Raw genomic sequence first — 20,313 nt, forward strand, 5'->3', positions numbered from 1 at the left:
TTTCAATCATACTTTTTCCCTTTTTTTTCATTTTTTATTTTTTTTTTCACAAAAAGAAAGGGACTCATAGCAAATTAGGAATTAGGAAGACTTTTAAAGACTTTTAAAACTCTTTTTCTTTCTTTCTTTCTTTTCTTTTCTTCCTTCCTTGCTTCTAATAAATCAATTCCCTTCTTTCTCTTTGTTTTTTATTTTTTTTTCTTCTTTTTTTTCTTTTTCTTTTTTTTTTCATATACATCACTCATAGGGCTTTAACAAGTGTAATGCACCTTCAAAATAAACCTAGAAAAATAGCTCTATGGCTTTAAACGTAGGGTATCAAGAAGGGGTTAAAACACAGCTCAAATTGGCTCAACCTACGGGTGAATGAAAAAATAAAAATGAAATTTATATAGGCCTAGAATGTGGAGGCTCTATTCTCTACAAGGAAATTTCAATCATTTTTTCGCAACATGCATCATTCAAGTCTCAAACAGTCAAAGAGCAAGACCAAGAATTCAATTATGTGAAGGACAATCTAATCGCACATGAAGAAACACGACTGAGATAGAGTGAAATCAGTCAAATATGGCTCAAAACTCTCACCGGGTACACAAACTATTCACATAAGTAAAGCGGGGAGACCATCCTGGCCACAAACCAACTCAATTCCAAGTAAATCGGTGAATGGGTTTTCGAAAACTCTTTTCGCAAAGCACACATATATGATTGTTATCATAGAAGTATAGGCATGTAATGGCATATCAATCAACACTAAAAAGAAATAAACTAACCAAATACTAAAAGAAAACTAATATATACATAGTGAAAAGTGAATCCTCCCCCAAGCTAAACCATATATTGTCCTCAATGTATGCATATAACAGTGTAGATGGACAAGGGGAAGGGGAAACAATCTTACCACAAACCATTGCCATAAAAGGTTATATACCGTCTTACATAATTAATAATCAATCCAATGCCAATCAACTCATGACAAAAACAAAGAAAAACAATTTATTTTCATTCATAATCGCTTGTTTCACAAATTGAATTGGAAATTCAAATAGGACAAGGATGACATCTAATACTACACGGCATGAACAAATCCTAATCTCATAATCAAGTCAAACCAATATCCATGGCAAAAAGAGAGATAGATTCTCACAAACTTGAAAAGATAGATAAAGGGAAGAGTATACCAATGGTGTGGTGGGTGAAAATCCGCAAGTGAACCTCTTGAAATAAGATCAAGGACCTAGAAATAAAATGCAATGAACCATAGTAGGAACTCTTCTTAGATCATCACTTGCATAAAACACTAAAAGTTAGATAAAAATAAAAATAAAATAAAATAAAAAGAAAAAAGAAAAGCAATGTTAGTAAGCTTGGTTCTCCTTGTTAAATAGCTCATCAATGCCCTTAATAGCTTGTCAAATGCATCTGCATGCATCTCACAAAATATTAGATAGCAAAATATAAGAGAAAGAATATACAAGACACAAAGAACTCTAATAAACTTCCAAAAAGAAAAACAAGACTCAAAAGAAGACTCAAAATAAAAAGAAAAGTTATTTACAACTGTATTAGACTCAATAGGAATAACAAAAGACATATTTACATTAGTGACACCCAATTGAGAATCCTTATCTGCAAAAGTATCATGGATTGATGGAGGTGAAAGGATGAAAGATGGAAGATAGAAAGGTAGAGAAGTAGGAACATCAAGTTTCCTTGAGAATGGGACGTGAGGCTCAAAAAACAACGTCTTGGATAAAGACTCACTGATCTCCTCTCTCAAAACCTTACATTCCTCAATAGTGGGCCTCTCATCCTTAAAAACATTTATTTCACCTTTACATTCCTCAAAAACCTCGAGATTCGAAAAATTACCCTCATCAACTTGACTTCCATCCACAATACTCCCTAAATCATCATCATCATCATCTACATATCCAAACTCAAGAGGACTAACAATACCAACATTGGTCTCAAATTCACTAGAAAATTTATTAGACTCTTCCTCATTCAATTGAGCATTTTTAGTTTTAAGATCATGAATTATAGATGATAATTTAGAGTTCATACTAGTAAAACTAGCACTTATCTCTTGTAGAGATCTCTGGTTACTACTAAGGCTAGCACAAAACTCTTGTGTAGATCTCTCAAAACTCTCAGTATGATTTTTCGTACTCTTCAAATGGTTTTTCATATTAAGTTCTGCGGAAGATATGAGCTCTTGCAGACGAGAGACAGTTTCAGAATCATATTGGGGCTCTTGTGGATGAGAGAAATTTTGGAAATCATAATAGCTGGAGGGGTCATAATTGTGCACATAAGAATCACTATACGGGACATGAGATAACTTATAGGAATCCATGCAAAAATTTTGAGAATTTTGATCAGATGTATCAAAATCAGAAACATGATAATCCCAAGCATTATAGCCATAACCCCCATAATAACCATAAGGATAATCCCCATTATAATGATTCCAATCCATGATTAATTAGCAAATAAGCACAAGGAATTAAAAGAAAAAGGAAAAAAAAAAAAATAGTTACAAAAAAAATAAAAAGAGGAAAAAAAAATATTTACAGACTCAACTAATAAACTCAAAGAAAACCAAATTAATCCGTTACCTTCCCCGGCAACGGCGCCAAAATTTGGTAGGCGGTCGCACACCTAACAAAAATAATAAAAACCTAACTAAACCTCCTAATATGTAGTAGGGTAAGTCAGGGTCGATCCCACAGAGAAGGTTGGACTAAACAATGGTTTCTATGAATTACAATAACCGAATCAAGATAAAATAATGAGTTGAATAATATATACTATGAATTAACAAAATAAATCTAATAATAATAAAGACTCTAGAATTAAGTATTACCGCTAATATAATCAATACAAGATAAATTCCTACCCCAATCAATTAATTATATGCTCACAAGGAAAAGTAATCCCTAAATAATACCAAGGACCTCTCTCGAGTATCAATGGCTTCTCTAACCCACAATCAAGCCTATTCTCATGGAATCATGCAAATTAGAGACATTAAGCACATTACTCTAACTTCCTAATTATCCATTCAACTACTCTCGTGATGAATATCAAACCCTTAATTGATCTATTCAAATCCGTTAAAACCCAACTATCGCTGCGATTAAAACAATGGAATAATAACAATACTAATTATCTCTAATCTAGTATTGGCATAAGCGCAATCAATTAAGCATGAACAATATAAATAATTAATTGAGAATTTAAAAGAATAAATCAAGTATTAACCATATTAGGGTTCAACCTAAATCTAGAACAACAATCTACTCTAACATATTAACAAAAAAAACAAGAACAATAAATAATAAAGAAAACATGAATAAATAAAGAGATTAAAAGAAAATACCGAATCTTGAATTGAATTGAAGGTAGAAAGCTTGAATCTTGAATTACAAAAGTAAAGGAAATAAAAATAGAGAACTAGTTCTTAATAATAGGAGTTGAAAAAAATAAATAAATAAATAAACTTAATGAATTAATAAAACACCACTTAGTATAAATATAACCCTAGAAAAGATAAGAAAGTCGGCAAAAAGCTTGGCGCACAAGGATCCCAGGAGGCACGGACGTGCCTAGTGTGAGGCACGGACGTGCCTCTCTAAAAACAAAAACGCTGCTGAGTCTGTCTTCCAGGCACGGACGTGCCTGGTGATGGGCACGGACGTGCCTGCTCTGCTGCGCGTATCACTCATCTTAAATCAGTCATAACTTCATATCCAGAGCTCCGTTTGAGGCGTGTAATATATCGTTGGAAAGGTCTTTAAGTCTACTTTCCAATGCAATTTGAATCACTCTATTATCATTTGTATATCAAAAGTTATGAGCATAATAGTGAACAGGTGTCATAATAGTGGACGAGTAAGGTCTCGTGAAGGTTCGTGGGCCTCGGCTCAGCTTCGTGACTTCATAAAATCTCCAAATTAGCTCCGTTAATCCTGAAAACATCAAAAACAACGAAACTACCCATAAAAGCATTGAATCATTGAAACTAAACCAAATTACACCAAAATGGACTAAAACACTCGACTAAGCTGATAAAATCGACTAAAAATAAGCTAACAAATATGCACAAAACACGACTTATCATGCATTTTTGTTGTTTGTTAGCAATATTTATTGACCCATAGTGTTATGTTACTTGTGATGTGTAATGTATCGTTTATTTAAAGTTCTCAAAGATTTAGAGTTGAGAAGCTCTAGATGAAGGTGTCTTATCACAAGGGCACTATTACGTATATGAGAACCTACCTATATGAGTTCGAAGTTTAGCCGCTTCAAGAAGTCTAGATGGACATATAGACTTTGATGAACTTATGAAAGATACGGACACATGGCTGTATAAAAGTGTCGAGTGATGATTAATTCAATTTGTCTTGTGTGTACTTCACCTTCGAATGGTTGGATATATCCGTGTGATTCAATCCGTATGGAAATCATAGGATATGATCATCGTTAAGTGTGTTGTACTAGGTGTCAATTCAATCCGAATAGACATTGGCATTGATGCATGAGATGTGGCTTAATTGTTAGAAGTGGAGAATGTTTTAAAGGAACACTCTAAATGGGGGAGGACTGTTGGATATTTAGAGTGTTGATGGTTGCGTGCTCGCGCCCATTATGAGCGCCCGCACAACGTAGGCGCGGCCGCGCAGAGAGCGCGTCTAAACCGCGCACCTCTCTGGAAATCAGCAATTTGGAAGGGTGTGGTTGGCGCGCCCGTGCGGCTGGTGGTGCGACCGCGCGTCCTGGTGATAACTTGTTATTTTGTATAATTTTAGAGTGATTTTGAGACTTATAATTGTGAGAAATCAATGCCTTAGTTCACTAATTACTCTATTTTTATGCATTTTTTGTGTATCATATGCTTCACGGGTTTGCTAGCGTTTTGGTGCATATTTAGGTATAAATATGGCACTTTGAAGCTTTTGAACAAAGAAGAAAAGAAGTTTGAGACAAGAAGAAGAAATAAGGGAGCTATGGAAGAATGAAAGAAGCAAGGAAAAGTGTCCAAGAGTGAAATAAGAGCATTTGGAAGGGTTTTGGAAGAATTTTTTCCTTAAGGTCAACTTCAAATGACCATAACTTTTTTTCTACTCAAGTTTTTGAAGTGATTCAAATTGGAGATTAAAGTTCATCTCAAGAGCTTTCCAACGACTACTTACATGCCTTATTCCAATGAGTAATGAAGAAGTTATGACCTTCCGAAACAAAGCTGTTTCGCCAGAAAAAGCTGCACGTCCGTGCCAATTTATGCACGACCGTGCCAATTGATGCACGTCCGTGAAAGGTCAAGCAGAAGCTACTATTCTCATTTTTACAGGTCTGCACGTCCGCGCAACCTTTGGCACGTCCGTGCCGACCTGGAGACGGGCCGCTTCTTGTTTTCTCCGTCCTTTTACTTGGGGGTTATATAATATCCCTTTAGCTTCATTTGTAAGGGGGGATTTTCTTAGTTTTAGTTTTAGCTTAGGTTAGGGTTTTTAGAGAGAGAAACTCTCATTTATTAGAGAGAGAAAGTGAGAAAAGCTTGTTAAGCTTGGAATATGAAGAATTGAAGGAAGGAGACTTGAAGATTTGGATACTCCTTGCAATATCAATGAGAATTTCTTACTCTCTCTCTCCTATTTTGTTATTCTATTTACTTATTTTTGTACCTTTTCATCCTTAATTACTTGTTTATGTTAGATTAGTGTTTGATTTTATGTTTTTAGTTGTTAATTCCTTTAGTTTTGCAATTTATTATGATTTGTGAGTAGTTCTTTTACTTGGGATGGTTGAAACCATTGATGAATTCACAAATACTTGTTTGTATGTGTTGATTTAGCTAATGTGGGATGTTAATTAGTTGAGCTTAAGTGGTTTCATTGTTAGTTCTTGTAAGTGGCCATTGCTAGAACTATTTATCTAAGCTTTCTCAACGAAGGATCGAGAGATGAACTTGAGTTAGCTCCCTTATGCTTAATTGACTTAAAATGCCATGAGAATAGGAATTTCTAGTCAAGGGAATGTTTATGTCATCGTGATTATGCTTTACCACTTGTTTTATGCTTTGTAACCACGAGAGTAGGTTATATTCATGACTCAAGTAATCCCTCTAGCTTGAGAGAGTAGTTGGGTGTCTTAGATGACTTCCCCTAATTTATCCCCAAATTGCTATGTCTTGTATGTTAAATTGTTGTTTGTGAATGACTTAATTGGTGGATACCATCCCAAGATCCTTTTTATTATTGTTTGTAGTTTTTCTTCATAACTCATAACCTAAAAAGACTTGACTTAGCTTATCACAAATCGATATTTGTTAGTGCTCCCCTTAGTCCTTGTGGGATCGACCCTTACTTGCCCTTTCTACCCATTAGAGAGACCAAGTTAGGTTTTTATCTTTGGTAGGCTTGACGACAGCCTATCACCTGGTGGAGCGCCCGTGCTGCTGGTCGCCCCTAAACCGCGCCCCTCACTGCCTTCTTGTGGAATCTCGCAGATTTTGGGTGGCGCGCCCGCGCTGAAAAGTGGCGCGCCCGCGCCTCCCTTTTTTGCGGTTTTTCCTGACGGTTGAGTCTTTTATTAAAAGACATATTTTCATGAAAGAAACATACAGAAGTTAATTCTTCATCTCTCCAAAAAGTATTCTCCACATTTTCTCTCAAATTTCTTGCAAACTTTTGTGAGAAAAACTCTTTCAATTAATCCAATCTTGGTGAATTTGTCATCTTTATTTCGGTTCTTAGTGCAAAGAACGAATTGCTGTCTTTTGTATCTCAAAGAGGATTTTCGGATTGAACCCAAGCACCGTTGTGGGGGAAATTAACCTCTTTAGGAAAGTGTGTACACGCCTAAGACAGAGTATCAAGGATTGAGACTCAAGCGGTCATCAATATTCTCATGTTCATATCTTTCAAGGCTTGGAGTTGAGGCAAGTTTAGTTTTCTTCACATTAGTGTTTTTTATTGTATTTCTGAATAATATGAATTTGGTGCTTGGTTTGTAATACTTTAATTAGTATTTGGTTATTGTACAATTTGATTTGAATTATACTTTATCTAGGTTTTGTTCCCACATTCTTAAGTAGTTCTTGTTGTTGAATTACAATAAAACTTAACAGATCACATAGTATTTTGTTTGAATCTGACCGATGTGGGACTTTTTGTCAATTCAGTTAATAACATGATTTTACATTGTTACATGCCTTTTCTACTTTCTTTGTTTCGTTTTAGATGCATAATTTTCTAAATGACGAAGTTTCAAATTAGATGCATCACTTTCCATTTTAGTAAATATATTCTTTCTATCTCTCTCCAAAATTTGTCTAAAAGTCCGTGTTTTACAAAATACGTGTAATTCATCTACTTTGAAACAGAGGAAGTATTTAAAATTATAAACTGTGGAAATAATTAGGGTTTAACAAAATCAAAAGATCGAAACTACAACTAACTACAAAGTGAGTCTTGAGATCTTGAATGAAACAACGAAAAGATGAAGATGCAGTTGGTCTCTCGGGTTCATCCCTGTCATCTTATGTCTGATGGTAAGAGGCGAATTATATGATTGCATGATACTTATCCTGAAACACAATTTCGTCTTCTCTTTCAATTCAATTTCTTATGTCCTACCAAAATTCAGAACCACCGCAGGACATCAATTAATACAACAAAAGCAACAAGAACAAACCTCAACCAAAAGTTCAATCAATCTAAAAATCGAAAAATAAACAATAAATTGATATCTATGACAGGACCTTCTTATGAATCTCATCCTTTGATACTTAGAAAAATTCTCTCACTTATTTATCCGAATTCCCTAAAACAAACCTAAATTAACAATGATGTATCTCTGGAAACAAGGAAAGAACCGAATTTCACGAAATTAAAACCCTAACAAAACAGTGATCAAAATTCAATTTCGAAAAATATCACGATCAAACAAATTAGGAAAGAAAGAAAGAAAAATGCCAAAATTCTAAAACTGAGAATTGGGAATATGAAAAGTAAATACGGAGTAATCAATATCAATTTAAAGTAAATCAATTAACCTTATACAAGCAAAAACGACCACTTTGGTTTTTGAAATGCCAGATGGCAGCACCAACAACACCACCAATAAATCAGACTCCTGAGACACCACCTCATAGCAATGACGATCATTTCAACTTTTCAATTGCCAAACGGGAAGCTTGACAGACACCAATAAAACTTCCACTAATTTTGACAAAGTTGCACTACTGATCGAGCAAAAATGAGGTGCCAACGAGTCATTTTACAGTTTCTCTGCTCCATAAAAATTGCAAAAGTCTAAAGTTTTTTTTTTACCAACAAGTTGCAATTATTATAAAGCTGAGAAAAGATTTGAAATTATGTCAAGTGCTTATAAATTCAAATTATCTCAAAATCTTAAGCGGTTCTCCCAACTACACTTGCCCGAATAAAATAATATAAAATACGGCTATTTCGCTAAATGCCGCTAAGTAATTTCAAAATTCACCAAATGTCATCAATGTTTTCAAAATCACCAAATAACACTGAGATTTAGTACAATATCACCAAATGCCATTTCCGTTAGTTGACCGTCAGTTGACCCCACCACTTGCCACGTGTCACCTTCTGATTGGTCCGTTTTAAAAATATATTTTTTTAAAAAAATAAAAAAATTAAAATAATAATAATAAAAAAAATGCAGAAAACCCTTGAAACCACCCCAGCCACCACCCCTTCCACCACCCGCTCCCTGCCGCCGAACCCCGAAACCCTGCCGCCGGCGACCTGCACCCTCACCGGCAGGCGCACCGGCGGCCGCCGAAGCAAGCCCTCCCCCTCCCCTCCTCTTTCCCGTCGCGAAACCCCTCCCTCCACTCACCACCAACAATCAACTCCAGCTCGCATCATAGCCACAACCCCACTCATCCGCCAGCCCGCAATAATTGCACCTCCATTATAGCAGCCTATCGTTACCTCTCACCACTACTCACCACTCACACCACAACGCTCAACACCGACCACCCCAACGCCCACAAAACCACCATTGCCGCCCAACAATAGGACAAAAATCAGAGCAAATTAAGAAGCCCAGTGTCGAATTCAGCCCTTATAACCCCCCAAAATCCTTAATTGTACTTCGTATCTCCAATCTTTGAGGCAAATTCTCCTTTTCTAGATTCTAATTTAGGTAGATTTTCTTTAATTTATGTCTCTGTAATGGTTTTTGATTGAAACCTTTTTTCAATTGATAATTTTTATCCCAAGAATTAGTGATTGAAAGTCCAAACTTACCAAATTAGGTTATTTGATGATAAAGTTTTAATGCCCTGTGCAATTCGCCATTAATGTTCATCACAGCTTCTGCAAGTTTTGTCAAATTAGTGTGTTTGAGGGAGTGGTAATGAGGAGAGAGAGGAGATGAACAGTGGTTTTGTCGAAGGGGTTTCGCGACTGGAAATAGGAGGGGAGGGGTTTTGCGTCAGGAAAGAGGAGGAGAAGGGGAGGGGGGTTGCTTCGGCGACCGCCGGCGCACCTGCCGGTGAGGGTGCAGGTCGCCGGCGGTGCGGTTTCGGGGTTCGGCGGTATGGAGTGGGTGGTGGAAGGGGTGGTGGCTGGAGTAGTGAATAGGTTTCAAGGGTTTTTAGTTTTTTTTTTTTTTTTTTTTAATTTTTTACTAGTTTTTTTTTTTAAAAAACGGACCAATTAGAAGGTGACACGTGGCAAGTGGTGGGGTCAACTAACGAACATTGACGGTCAACTAACGGAAATGACATTTGGTGATATTGTACTAAATCTCAGCGGCATTTGGTGAATTTTGAAAACATTATGGCATTTGGTGAATTTTGAAATTACTTAGTGGCATTTGGTGAAATAGCCGTATAAAATATGATATATTTTTCAAAAATTATATATAGAGTAATAAACATAGTTGTAGTAGATTCAACAAACAAAATGCCCAATGACAATCTACAAAAAAAAAAGAAAAAAAAATATGTTTATGACTTGATTCGCAATTATAGTGCTTAGTACATAACATGGTTTTTAGGGCCATCAAACAGGTTGAAACATGCAACCATTGTTTACAGAATTCAAAACTTGGCTGCCAAGTTGACATCCTAGCCGACTGTAGAACCACGAGCTCGAGAGCGTAAAGCATAAGGCTCAGACAAATGCTTCATATGAAATCCATGGGTTGGATGCTTAATGGTGCCAAGTGACTCGTCAAGTGACTCATCAAGTTGACAAAAATCACAGTGGCTAGATTTACCTGTGGACAAATAATTTACTTCGTAAATGAAGTTCATAACGAAATGTAAACATAACTAGTAATTTGAAGAATAAAGGCCAAAAATCTCAAATTTAACGATACGACATAGAGGCTAGCAAACATTATAAGAGCAAGAATTAGAGCAGATATAAACCAATATCTTACATGCTCAACTAGAGGCTAATAAATTTGCAACCTGCACTTTCTCGATTTAAAATTAAACATGATATTGATGCGGCATTGTAAAATATTAATTTTATTTGTCCGGAATCTCATTTTGTTCACATGTTAGCCCTCCTGCCCACCAACTACAAACCTAGAAGCATATCATGAGCAATGAAGGCCAATTACGATGCACCCCCACGATCTCAAACACAATCAATAAATTACATACTTAACTAGCGATGGTAACAGATTTTTAAGCTACACTTTCCCGATCTAAAATGAGACCCGTCAACACAAATTGACACGACGTCTTGCACACCCACTAGTAGAAAAAATCAATTGCTGCAATCATATTGCAGGTATCAGCAAATATGTAACCTACAACAGCCTAAGAATCTAAGATGCTGAACAGGAAAAATTCGGAAGTTTGAGGGCAGAGAGAAGCTTCTTCTTACCTTTAAGGATACGACAGGCATTGACAACCCAGCGACCTGGTTCATGATAAAACTCCACAAAGAAGAGCTTGGCGGAAGAATTGCCATCCCCATCAAGAGCGGATTTCAGCTTAGCCGTGAAGTTTAGATGCATCCACATTGGATGGCTGAAAACTGAGCAATCCATGGGCTCAACAAGTTCATAGTTGGTACGCTGCAAATAACACATGGAAATTTTGACAAGAATGAAATAGATGACACAAGAAAAAAACTAGAAGCATGATGAAAAGGAGGCTAAGCTAAGTACGTGTAATAGAAAGAATTTACATACATGTCTCTTGTTGTAGTATTCCAGTGCTATTTGGGAGAGTTCAAGATTTTGACGACGATAGGCCTCTGTGTAGTCCTTTTGCGGATAACTTAAAATTAGGAAGTAAATATACAGGTACAGAATTAACAGAGAAACATTAGTACCCATAATATTAGCGTAAACTTAATATAATCATAAGAGAGGTGATAATCTGAGAGCTTTGAAGGTGTATCCTATCCGTGTATGACAAATATATCGTATAAGGGGTATAACCAAACAAAAAGGTTAAATAACTCACATTGATATAAAAGAGGAAATGAACTCAAAATTACAGTTTCTAATTAACATAAATTTTAAATTATATTTTGTGAACTTGTTACGAGTTAACACTTAACATAGTTGTAACTTGAATATGGGAAGTCCAGTCCTTTCTTGTAAAATCCCAGTATCAAAATTTTAATACTTGATAATCATGACGCGTTATTTTTGGTTAGGGCAGAAACAATCATCGGGAAAAGCAAGGTTATAGGAATGAATCATGATGCGTTTGCGTTAGGTTAGGGAAGAAACAATCATCGGATAAGCAGGGTTATACGAATGACTCATGATGCGCTTGCGTTAGGTTAGGGAAGAAACAAACATCGGATAAGCAAGGTTATACGGATGAATCATGATGCGTTCGCGTTAGGTTAGGGCAGAAACAATCATCGGGATAAGCAAGGTTATACGTATGAATGGCTACTCCACTAAAGTCTAAGAAGCAAAGAGGGAGCATTATTACTCATGAACAGAATCAGCCATTGCTAAGCTATGAGCTACTCCACTAAAGTCCTTTATTATAAGCTCAAACAAACAAATTAATGATAAACAAGATAACTTACACATAGTCCTCTGGTACATCAGGATAAGGATCAGTTACATCACGAAAATCATCGTCGTCTTCAGCTGGACTGACCCAAGAAAAAAAAAATCAAAATCACTGGATGATTTTATTACTGGTAGAATAATTCAATTAAACAAAAAAAATTAAATTAACCTGGACCCTGTATTCTTCTGATTTTTCAGCGCCCTGGACCTTGTATCCTTCTGATTCATCTTCATCCTCGTTAATTGAATTGAATTACAAACCCAAACTCGTAAAAAATAAAATTAAGCAAGCAAATTAAACCGTTTTTAAAAAATAAAAAATAAGATAAGATAATCTCAATTTCAATTGTGCAAATTATGCGCTAAATCATCAGAAAATCGCTATAATAAATCGAGGAAGAAGACCGCCATTGACATACCTTGCTCCTGGGTTCGTTGTTTCGCGTTTTCCCCAATTTGCTCTCCTCTGATATATATAAGCCGTATACGAGTAACTCATAGATATTGTATGGGCCTTAAACATTTGGGCTAATGATGCTTCTTACTATTGATATAGATTAAACTTCTTAGTAGCCCATTTAATCTATTTAAATTCAATTGAAAACAATTACATTTCATATTATTTGTGAGATATAAAAAATTTTAAAGTTGCAAATAATATAAAAAATTCTAAGGGTGGATAAATATTGTCTTGCAATAATTTTAATGTTGTTGAACTATTGTATTGGTTATTTTACAATAATGTAACTTGTTATGTTTGCTTTATGGATAACACGTTATGTTTTTATTTTTGCTTCATTGATTATTGTATTGTGTTGATATTGGTAATAAATTTAAGCTCTTACCCAAATTAAATTAAATTTATTTTGATTTTTTCATTGTCCTTCTTTTATACGAATTGTGCAATAACTTGTTTTCTTAACTTTCGACATTTCCTCCTTTTTCTCCATCCAACTTTTTTATCCTTTTCTTGGTCACCAAACCCCTTCCCATTTGCTCAATATAATTTAGGGTTCTAATTTGTTAAATAATTGGGGAAAGTGATATGTTATGGATAAAATTAAAATGTAACAAGAAGTAATAAAGATCAAAAAAAAAAATTAACTTTAATTATATAAGAAATCAAAAAACTACAAGAGAAAAGGATAAAATTTAGTAGTTTGAAGCTCCAAAGTCGAGTATAATTACTGATAATAAGCGAACCAGTCTTGAAATCCTTGAAAAAAATAGTCTACAACATAAGAAAAGTCCAAGTGGTTAATACTCGCATGTATTAGAAGTTGGTTTAGTTATGTTGATATTATGTTGATAATATTGTATATTTGGATGTATATCCTTTAGGAGTTTTAGGCAAGTTAGGTTTTCTAATGTATTGTACTATATATGTCTTTGTGATCATCAATACAAGGTTAGGCCATTTTCTCCTAATATTCTTGAGTTTAACATATCACAACCTCTGTAATTTCTAGAGATTTTTTTTTCGATCCTGGTTTGTTTCTCACATTCGTAATTTTTCTTCTTTATTTTTCTGCAAATTTGTGAGATTAGGGCTTAATTTTTTTTTTTTTTAATTTTTCCATATAATTGGGTGTAGTCGAAATAAGGGTTTTTATTCCCTAATTTTTGCTACGTTTATTTACAAGTGTGGTGTGTGCTGCACTCGATTGATCGAGGTTCGGTGTGTGGTACGCCGTGGTGTTTGGTGTGCGTGCTTGAGGTGCGTTGTTGTCTGCTACTATGTGCTAGGCGGGTGCTTGTGCGCAAGTGCAGTGTGTGGGTTGTTACTTGCGTGTGGTGATTCGAATGCGGTTTCTAGTTCGGATACCGTAACAGAGCAAATTATTTCTGATGAAAATAATTCGTTTACGCCTTTGAATTTGAGTGGGAGTTCGACGGAAAATCTTGGTTGTGGTCAACGTGAGAAACGTCCACCTTCGTGGATGCGTCATTATGTCACAAACACATTCATTACGGAAAATATAGACACCACTTCTTCGTCAACTGTCGCCCCTTCACAATCTCGTTCTTTAGGTAAACCTTTCTTATAGCTTGTCATGTTGAATATAATAATTTTTCTTTGAGACATAGGTGTTTTTTGATGGGAATTACGAAGGGAAAGGAACCGTCTTTATTTAAAGAGGGGTTAAATGTGCGGGTTGGCGCAAGGCGATGCAAGATGAGATTGATGCCTTAGAGCAAAATGGTTCATGGACCGTTGAGGATCTTCCTCCCAGCAAGAAAGCGATTGGCAGTGGTTAAGTATATAAAATAAAATATACCGACAAGTCTTAAGTGGAGCGTTTGAATGCGCGTTTAGTTGTTCATGGAAATCGACAAGTTGAAGGTGTTGATTATAATGAAACATTTTCTCCTGTTGCTAAGATGGGTACGGTACGTCTTTTTCTTCCTGTTGTTGTTTCTTTGAATTGGGAATTGCATCAGATGAATGTTCATAATGCTTTTCTTCAAGGTGATTTGGATGAGGAGGTTTATATGCATTTTCTGTCGGGCTATGGTACTCCAGTTCTGAGGAAAGTTTGCAAGTTGAGAAAGTCTCTTTATGGTTTGAAACAGGCTCCGCGTCAATGGTTCGCTAAGCTGTCAAGCGTTTTGCGACACTTTGGTTTTAAACCATCTTATGCTGATTATTCTCTATCCAGTTATGTTCAGGGTGGTGTCTCATTGCATGTGCTTGTCTATGTGGACGACTTGATTATTGCAAGTTCTTCTCATGATGCTATTGTTCGTTTCAAAGCATATTCCTTCTATATGAAGGATTTAGGCGTTCTTAAATTCTTCTATATGATGCTATTGTTCGTTTCAAACCATTTAAAACTCCATTTTTGTTACCCAAAAGAAATGAATATAGATAGATATACATTGGATAAAACATACAAGGAACTGGAGAACGGTCCTCTACTGCACTAGTGATTCGAAGATCAATGGTTGCCGTTAATCACGCTCTGATCGAACGGTCATAATTCATCCACCAGACTTGGTTTTCTGTCTCCTTAGAACTCAAGGTTACATAGGTACGATCCTATAGAACAGCTCCTGTTCAAGTAAGGTCGTATCCTATTGTCTACTTGTCTTGGTTGATAACACAGTATTTTGTTTGTATATGACCGTTGCGGGACTTTTTGTCAATTCAGTTAATAACATGATTTTACATTGTTTCATGCCTTTTCTACTTTCTTTGTTTCGTTTTAGATGCATAATTTTCTAAATGACGAAGTTTTAAATTAGATGCATCACTTTCCATTTTAGTAAATCTATTCTCTCTATCTCTCTCCAAAATTTGTCTAAAAGTCCATGTTTTACAAAATACGAGTAATACATCTAATATGAAACGGAGGAAGTATTTAAAATTTGGCCTCTCTTTTAAGTGGTACACTTTTGTAATGCAAAGTTTATGCATCATTCGCGCTGAACAGAATGTTTCGTTGAGATTTTGTATTTCATTCGTGTTTATGTTTTATAAGAAATAAAAGTACGAAGAAGCCGTATAACCTCCACACAACTCATATAGCCTATATAAAAGAACATAATCAAAGTCATCTGAACTTTGAAGCCCTAGTATAATCAAATGATATCAAATTAAGTTACAATCTTAATAATTCATAATACTTGTAGACAACAATTGACAACTATCTATCATAATAATAAGTACTCGAACTCCGAATAGCTCACGTAATCAGTTTTAAAATGGAGTAGTACCTATGTACCCTCCGAACAAGCCATTGCCTAAATAAAAGCATATGAAAGCATCTGAAGTGGCTGCTTCAATCTGTTTTAGGGATAATGTGGTAACACCCCAGTTACTCAGAGCTGCAGCCGTAAAACTATCCATCAGATGCTTCTTCACATCTGAAAAACACAACTCTTTCACTAAATCCAGCAGGCCAAACCCTTTATACACTTCTTTCTCCTTGATAGTTGCAGCCAACTGGCCTAAATCAACAGCATTCCTACACTTGATCCCGTAATCCCTCTCCAAAGCCTCGAGGCAGTGTCTAATCCCGACACCCACAAAGGATAACCCTCGGAGTTGGAGGAAGTTGGCCAGTGAACAAGGTGCTGCTTTCAGTTGCAACAGCTGGATAATCAGACAACTTGTTCCATAACAAAGCTTTAGTATTGCAACTCTTTCCGAAACCAGGTGGCTACCTCCAGAACCATCAGGACTAGAGGATGGTCTAAACTCTTTTTCAACACTCAACCCTACAACACATTTACAACTATTACCACGTACATTTTGGCTTATGCTGACGAGCAATTCCCTTAGACTTTGATCAAGCTGAGCTATGGTTTTTATTACTGTGGTTTTTACAACTCTGCTTTCTAGTCGAACCTTGCAAGTTATCGACATATTTGTTCGGTGATTTTTGTTCCTAGAACCAGTATTTGAGAAGGTATCAAATGAAAAAAGAGATGTAGAGAAAACAGGAGGAGAAGGTATCAAGTTAACTAGAAAGTAACCAACTTTTTCACTCCACTAAGTAAAATACCTTCAATAATTGTACTTTCATGCCGAAAGATTTGAACATAAAACACAATTCTCATAGCCTTACCCCACCACCACCTACAAATTTGATCGCGCTAAGTTTTCTATCATTTCTCTCTTTTTCTAGCATAAGGGTTACTAGTGAGGGAGGGATGATAAAATGATAAATTCAACTTGTGCAATAATAAGATCAAGAAATACCATCAGGTAAAACTACTAGTTAACAAAAATAACATCCAAATTGTAACACATACATTGTATTATTCGCATATCACAAGTTCACAATCACAGCTACTAATCTTAAATTACCTGTTAATACATAGATTAAGAAACCATCAGTCTAACAATACACACCATTATGAAAGTCATCCTTCCAATCACAGGAAGTATTATATCTGGGTCGTACTAAAAATCAGAACAGATAAGCTTAGAAAAGCACGGTAGGTAGCAGCCTCAACCTGTTGTTAAGTGCAGCAGCACCCCAGCCATCCCAAGCTTATGCGCTCTATTACACAGTATGCAAATAATATAGTATCAGTAGGTTTTTACACGGAGAGCAGCTTGTGAATTAAAAGATCATAACACAGTTATATCACCAAAAAAAATTTACCCTAACCTCTTTAAGTTTTTTTCCCAGGCTTACAGTAGAGTTTATGCAGGTATCAAGTCACTAAACGCAACCAGTATGTCTACTCCATTAATAATTAACTGTCCATCCGAAAGATTTGCCTCAATTAACATGTATAGATTTTGGTGTATGCAACTCAACGTCCAAAACAAAAATGCTCACATAACAAGCGTCCTGTTATGGTGTTGGGAATATATGGGTTATTGAATTGTAGGAATAATTAGAAATCTTTCATTATATAAGTATGATTCGATAGAGCTTCTGGTATCAAATGCATCTAATGTAATCAAGACTTGAGTAACTTAGTTGAACCGTATTTTAAACTTCATCCGTTTCTACATATGTTCATTTTTAATCAGTACCACAATTGACAGTTTCTGATACCAATTCAATCTAACTCGTCACCTTATGTACTCATTTGTGTACAACTGTACATTAACATTTGAGGACCAGATTGAGCATTTGACAAAGCATCAATAACAGAAATGTGGTAAGAGTAGCAAAGAGTATGCTAGTATGAAGTTAAAAGCTGCGCCATCGCACAAAATTGTTCGCTTTTGTGTTTTGTCAAATTCAAAGAGCATTTATTCATACATAATATGGAGTAACATCCAAGGAATATTTGTCCTTCAGGAAAAGGGAAAAAAAAAAAAAAAAAAAAATCAACAAATATTTGTCTGGAGGTATAACTTTAATGTATCAATATAACAACAATATTAATAAGCGATGATCAAAGCTCAGATGCATATTGATAAAGATCAACAGGTCATAAGGCGGTATGTACACAAAAGAATATTCTCCAATAGTCGATATGAAAACTCAACAATACTAGTCTACTACTCCCTCCGTCTCATAATATAGTCCTTGTTTGTGTTTTTTCACGGTATTTAAGAAATAGGAGGAAAAAGTGATTAAAATACATTGATAAAAGTGAAAAATACAATTATAGACATAAGTTAGAGAGAGAAAGTGGAAAAAAGTACAAGACATGTGCAAAATTCAAGAGTAATTTTAGGAAGTACAATGAATAAAGCTAAAAAAGTGAAGGTATATGATCTTTACATACGATCCAAAAATAGAAACACGAACAACATTTTGGATCTCCAAAATAAGAAAACAGGAACTATATTATGGAACAGAGGGAGTAAGTATTATTACAGGACCTGCAACAACTACTAATCCAAATAAAGCCAAAAAAAAAAAAATTAAAGCAAAACAGGTAACCAACATATAACCTACACAGCTTAAACCACCTCAAAAATGGAAGCCTGTTATATTATGGGACGGAGGGAGCAAGTATTATTACAGGGCCTGCAACAACTACTAATCCAAATAAAGCCAAAAAAAAAATTAAAGCAAAACAGGCAACCAACATATAACCTACACAACTTAAACCACCTCAAACATGGAAGCCTGTTATATTTATGGGACGGAGGGAGTAAGTATTATTACAGCACCTGCAACAACTACTAATCCAAATAAAGCCCAAAAAAAATTAAAGCGAAACAGGCAACCAACATATAACCTACACAGCTTAAACCACCTCAAAAATGTAAGCCTGTTATAACTGCACAAGCTATGTTAAGTCACAGCAACACTGTAAAACTACCTGCACAGACATCAAGCCCCCGGCACAAGCTAGCACATTGCAACAAAGTCACCAATATCAGCCAAGGAGACGTTTTCAATCAACTCCCTGGAGTTATAATACCTCAAAAAGCAGCCAAACTCACAGGTATGATAAAAATGTAAGCATCCTTTTATGGTCAGTTTTGGGACACAACTATGCCTACCTGGCTACCACTAGTTCATCTTCTCTAAATTGCCTAGAAAATGAGAAGATCATAGCAATTGAAAAGCTTGTGCCGCATATACATTATAGAAGCACTATATTCAACCAAGCTAACTATATCTAGAGCACTCAAAGGTAGTGTGATAAACTAGAATGAAAGTACAAGCTACCTAAATAAAAGGTCCAGACTCTATAACTACCTTCAGACTCTAGCATCTTCTTAACCAGAAAGCAGAAGGTGGGATGTGCTTGCTTTATATAGCCTACAAAATGATATCCTATTTTGGTTTTCAGGCTCACCAACAAAAACTACCTCCCAATGTGAACCCAGCTCCCAAAAAAAAACCACAAGCAAAATACAAGTCATAACTAGATCGACACACAGCAGGGGCAAGGATGTAAAGAATGCTAATCAAGAAATCTAAAAAAACCCACAATCACAAAAAAAAAAAAAAAAAAAAAAAAAAAAAAAAAAAAAAAAAAAAAAAAAAAAAAAAGAGAACATTTTGGGTCTAAATAGCTTTTCTTTTCATGCTTCTTGTGTTGTCCACTCTTCAAGTAGCTAAGAGACCTAGTACCAAAAACCAAAACAAGAACATAAGATAAAGATTTCTAAGTTCATCGTGGTTTAACAAGAAGCAACAGATGTTCCACAAAATTTGGAGGTTACGCAATCTACCCATAATTTCTAGAAAACCAATAAGCCGACAGCAATGGAGCCAGAGATAAACAAATTAAGAATAAGAATTCACGACTAGAAAAGGCTCCTCATAAGTTCTTAATACTCTCTTTTACTACCTCTAAATCCAAGCTTAAACTTTATGAGGAAATGATAATTTTGGTTTTTAGAGTCCTAAACATCTTCCTCCATTCCTCTGATGAGTTGTTTAAAGTTGCTAGCCCATTGGCATAGTTCCACATAAAAACATTAATAAGTTTCATCCCAATAGCACAGTGAACGTACATAATTTACTCTCTTTTCTTCGATAACACACACCAAGTTATAATTCAGGATGGAAAAAAGGAAACATAAGGCAGAGAGGAGCCAAAGATAGCAGGAAACCACAAGTAATATACATAGAGTAAAAAAAGCTTTGGACATCATAACATTTCTCTAAGAAAATCCAGCTTCAAAAAAGCACAGAAGAAAATGAGTTACTCCAAAGAGGGGACCTGTAATTGCTAATTAACAAAACCAAAGATATGAAGAGATGGGAGTCAGGATTAGAATATTAGACTGTGGAGACAACCCTCACAGAATGGGAAATCACTATGAATTGACCAAAATAACTTCACTACAGCAAACAGAATTTTTTTTTAAAAAGGGAGCTAGGAGCC

General features: G+C 35.5%; 2 protein-coding genes across 2 annotated transcripts; both read right to left on the minus strand.

Annotated features, from left to right (window-relative positions):
- Positions 1-9,899: 9,899 nt before the first annotated feature.
- Positions 9,900-12,536, minus strand: LOC110734259. The gene is made up of 6 exons (XM_021914339.1): positions 12,471-12,536; positions 12,221-12,286; positions 12,066-12,134; positions 11,206-11,293; positions 10,896-11,088; positions 9,900-10,275 (listed from the first exon to the last, which is right to left on the minus strand). Exons 2-6 carry the CDS (start codon positions 12,283-12,285, stop codon positions 10,124-10,126), a joined length of 567 nt encoding a protein of 188 aa, XP_021770031.1. The 5' UTR covers position 12,286; positions 12,471-12,536; the 3' UTR covers positions 9,900-10,123.
- Positions 12,537-15,586: 3,050 nt separating this feature from the next.
- LOC110734118 (Werner Syndrome-like exonuclease) lies at positions 15,587-16,546 on the minus strand. The gene has a single exon (XM_021914173.1). The coding sequence runs from the start codon at positions 16,418-16,420 to the stop codon at positions 15,752-15,754; it is 669 nt and encodes a 222-aa protein (XP_021769865.1). The 5' UTR covers positions 16,421-16,546; the 3' UTR covers positions 15,587-15,751.
- Between the last annotated feature and the right edge of the window lie 3,767 nt (positions 16,547-20,313).

The sequence above is a fragment of the Chenopodium quinoa genome, unplaced genomic scaffold (genome assembly GCF_001683475.1).
Source record: "Chenopodium quinoa cultivar QQ74 unplaced genomic scaffold, ASM168347v1, whole genome shotgun sequence".
In the NCBI taxonomy this organism is placed as follows: domain Eukaryota; kingdom Viridiplantae; phylum Streptophyta; class Magnoliopsida; order Caryophyllales; family Amaranthaceae; genus Chenopodium; species Chenopodium quinoa.